The sequence below is a fragment of the Sitophilus oryzae genome, unplaced genomic scaffold, assembly GCF_002938485.1.
Source record: "Sitophilus oryzae breed Bouriz unplaced genomic scaffold, Soryzae_2.0 scaffold_1500_pilon_pilon, whole genome shotgun sequence".
In the NCBI taxonomy this organism is placed as follows: Eukaryota; Metazoa; Arthropoda; class Insecta; order Coleoptera; family Curculionidae; genus Sitophilus; species Sitophilus oryzae.
The window spans coordinates 3,363,478-3,367,390 of NW_022146171.1; the positions used below are offsets into that span (position 1 = coordinate 3,363,478).

The 3,913-nt window shown below is 35.3% G+C and overlaps 1 protein-coding gene across 1 annotated transcript; it reads right to left on the reverse strand.

Annotated features, from left to right (window-relative positions):
• Window positions 1-1,512: 1,512 nt before the first annotated feature.
• Window positions 1,513-3,375, reverse strand: LOC115878067 (protein ALP1-like). The gene is made up of 2 exons (XM_030894420.1): window positions 3,321-3,375; window positions 1,513-2,230 (listed from the first exon to the last, which is right to left on the reverse strand). The coding sequence occupies exon 2, from the start codon at window positions 2,179-2,181 to the stop codon at window positions 1,513-1,515; it is 669 nt and encodes a 222-aa protein (XP_030750280.1). The 5' UTR covers window positions 2,182-2,230; window positions 3,321-3,375.
• Between the last annotated feature and the right edge of the window lie 538 nt (window positions 3,376-3,913).

A 3,913-nucleotide genomic window follows, 5' to 3' on the forward strand; every position in this document is an offset into this window, starting at 1 on the left:
AGGTTGCGCTTGAAGTAATAAAATATTGTTTTAATGAGTAAAATATGAGGTATGTTTAACTAGAGAACTTGCAAACTGATCCTCTTGAAAGTAGGTTTGGAAAATATAGACAGTTAGCCGGGAGTCAGTACAGTATTGATATTGAGCAAAATACACTTATAAAAAACCTTACTCTTGGGTTTCCAAAAGATGAAATAACTAATATAGTTTTATTTGAATATACAATTTTTAACAAAGTCTTGCAAAGCCATGGGGAGTTTCTCAAAATTCACAATAAAAAAATATTTTTATCAAAAATATCTTTGGATTACATTAAAAGTAATAACACCATTATTAAAATTTCCGCAATGTACTATTTATAATGCTGTTATTGTAAAAATTGTCATAAATTCTATTAGAAATACACGTCTGAAAAACTACTGTTGTTAAAAAGTAATAATAGTCTTGGAAAAGGAAATAAAAGAAACTTAGACACACTTACAGCATAAATAAATACAATGACGATGGATAATGTGAGATGGGATATCAATCTGATGTTTTTCAAATTTTATGTTTAATTATTATTTATTAAAAATTCGGTGCAATTGAATTGAATATCCATTATATACGTATAAAGCATGGTACAAAGAATACAAGGTATGATATTGCGCAGGTTGGTCGCTACGTCACAGGTGATAACAGGCGCTATTGGTCAGCACGCTCCGCGCGCCAGTTCAAATCGTCAAGATATTGTTATAAACCTGTTTTTTTGTTTATATACCGTCATTGAATTATTGCTAAGCAAGTTACTGTGGAGCAGTGCGTAAGGCTGCGGGCACGCTTGCGAGCGATTTATCGCGAGCGATATATCGTGGACGACTAAACGACAAACAAATATTTCAAACACATTAAATTTCATTGCAGTGGCCATACCAAAAAAGTCGTCCAGCGATAAATCGCTTAGCGGCTAAGCGTGTCGCTCTGTATTCAATTCGGTTTGATTTTTCAAGCGACTTTTGTTGCACTTTTGTATTGTGCGTATGGAAAGTCGAGAAGCAATGGCGTGTTCTAAAGAAATTTTAATTTCGGAAGTTCAAAGTAGGCCCATTCTATGGCAAGATACTAATAAACATTTTAAAAACAAAAGTGTAACAGACAAGTTATGGGCAGAAGTCGGGCTTGCTTGCGGTGTAGAAGGTAAGGTTTACAAGAAATTATTTTGAGGTTATGTTATGCTACGTTTTGATGGATATTGAATTCGTTTTTAAAATTTATTGAAAATTAATTGAAATTCAATACTTATGAAAACGTATAGCAACAGTTTATCACTTTTATTTGTCAAAAAAGAACAACAATAAAATACAGGTGATCACTGATGTTCATATAAATATGTCCCAAAAATCTCTCTTATTTGTGTAGCTTCTCTGGATGATCGATTGTTATTTCTTCCTCCTCCTTGATTTAACGGAACCGCATTTTCGTATGTTTGTATAGTTAAGTTCTCCATAACAGTACAATAATCAAGATCGGTTATTATATTATTATAAAATTATGAAGTATGCATGCACATTTTATTAATACGCAAGCTTTATCGGGATATATCTCTATATCTTTTGATAAGAAGCGCCATTTTGAATAGAGAATTCCGAATGCACACTCGATACATTTTCGGGCTGTAGAGAGGCGTGTATTGAAATATTCTTTTCTTGGTGTGAGTACTCTGCGTGGATACGGCCGCATTAAGTATTTTTTCAATGGGTAAGCTTCATCACCAATTAAAACATTAGGCATTTTTATGTTTGATCCTGGCAGTTCTTGATCTGGAGGGACGCAAAATTGTTTGGCTTCCAATAGGTTGAATAAAATTGACGCGATAAATGTTCCACCATCACTTTGCTTACCCCTGCCTCCTACTTCTATTGGCAGGAATTTTTTATCAGCATCAGCCACGCCTTGTAGTACTATCGAAAAGTATTTTAAATAATTAAAATAACTCGATCCTGAGTTTGGCGGACATTTTATTTGACAGTGTTTGCCGTCAATTGAGCCAAAACAGTTGGGAAATTTCCATCGATTATAATAGTCTGATATTACTTTTTGTAAATGTTCCTCAGTAGGCACGGGCATATATTCTTGAACCAATTTACTCCAAATTATTCCGGCTGTTTCAAAAACTATCATACTTATCGTAGACTTGCCCATTCGGAATGAAAATGCTAGACTTCTGAATGAACATCCAGTAGCTAAATATCTAAAACAAAAACAATGGAATTAATTTTTCAAGGTAATACAGGCCATCAGGTTTATTGCCCCCTCCCCCGTCTATAGAATCCGCACAAGTTTTAATACGTATTCTATGCTGACCGACAAAAAAAAGTAACACAATCAAATTTCATACATACACCATTCAGAATATGCACTAGAATAGGTTATTGTTTTAGGTAATGTGGCGAAATCAAAGTGGAAGAACCTTAAGGATCAGTTCCGGCGCGAAAACCAAAAGATTCCTGTTTTAAAATCCGGATCAAAAGCATTACCAACTAAAAGTAAATGGCAGTACTTTGAAAGCATGCAATTTTTAAGGGACTATACTACGCCTGCTCCAACTCAGGGTAATTTAAGTGATGTCGGACGTTCGAATGTCAATGAAACCCAATATGATAGTGAAAATACCGATGATGAAATAGAACATAGTACAAGTAATGACGAAAATGATGCAGATGTCACACTAAATACGTCCCTATTAGTGGCAACGCCATCAAAGCACGCAGAATCAGCATCACGTCGGCGGCAGTCTGAAGCATCAACATCACGCTCGCAATCCCAGTTGTCAACATCGCACCCTTCAAGCAGTGCTTCTGTTAGATCTGAGTTTTTACAACGTCGCATCCCTCAAAACAGAAACGCCCAAAATCTCAACCATCAATACTTGGAGTTACAGAAAAAAGTTACTTTGTTGGAAAAAGAAGTTAAGAGAGGCGATGAACCAGAAAGTGCAGATTTACATTTTTTCAGAAGTTTACTGCCATATATGGAACGTCTATCGCTTGTTGACAAATTAGAGCTCAGAAGTACTATACAACAATTAGTATTCGATAAATTTAAAGAAAACATGATTCAACGGCAGCCACCGGAGCAACAAAAACAGAAGTTGTTACAAAGCCAATCCCCATTATTGGATGAAACACCAACATATCATGAACTTTTACCCATCAGACAAACCCAACTCACACCACAAGCGTTACCTCTACTAGCATATGGAAATAACTACTTCCCCAGGGACATGGAAGAAGATGAGTTTAACAAAAGTGTAAACTTTAACTAGTTTCTTTTTTACTTACCTTATTGTAACCACTAATCGTTCTTCAATAGAAATTGGTTTTCCAAAGTTGGTAGTTTTTTACAATACTCGTGTTTTAATTTTATCCAGTAGTAAATCAAATGTGTGTATACTCATTCGAAGGTACTGGAAAACCTCTCTGGGTATTTTCGCAAATGTTTATACAAATGATGATATTCCCCGTATGCTTTTCTGTATCTATTGATGGGATGTACACCATATTTCCTTTTTTCTTTAAAAATGGGTCTAAAAATACATCATCTTCCAAAAGAAGGGCAATTCGACGCGCTCGTGTGAGAGGCATGACGAAAACTAATTTGTAAATCGCTTTTCTGTGGACAGGTTCTCGCCCGTCGCTCGCTATATTGTCGTCCACGATATATCGCTCGAGATAAATCGCTCGCAAGCGTGCCCGCAGCTTAAGGAGTCGGGCTAGGAAGCGAGAGACCAGAGTTCGAATCTCGGCCGGGATATAACTTTTTATTTATTTTTTTAAATACTGTTGTATTCTATAGTTTATTTTTGTAGTATAAAAAAAAAGAACTATTTATTCTGTTATTTTTTAATCTCCGTTATTAATATAAATTGATTGTT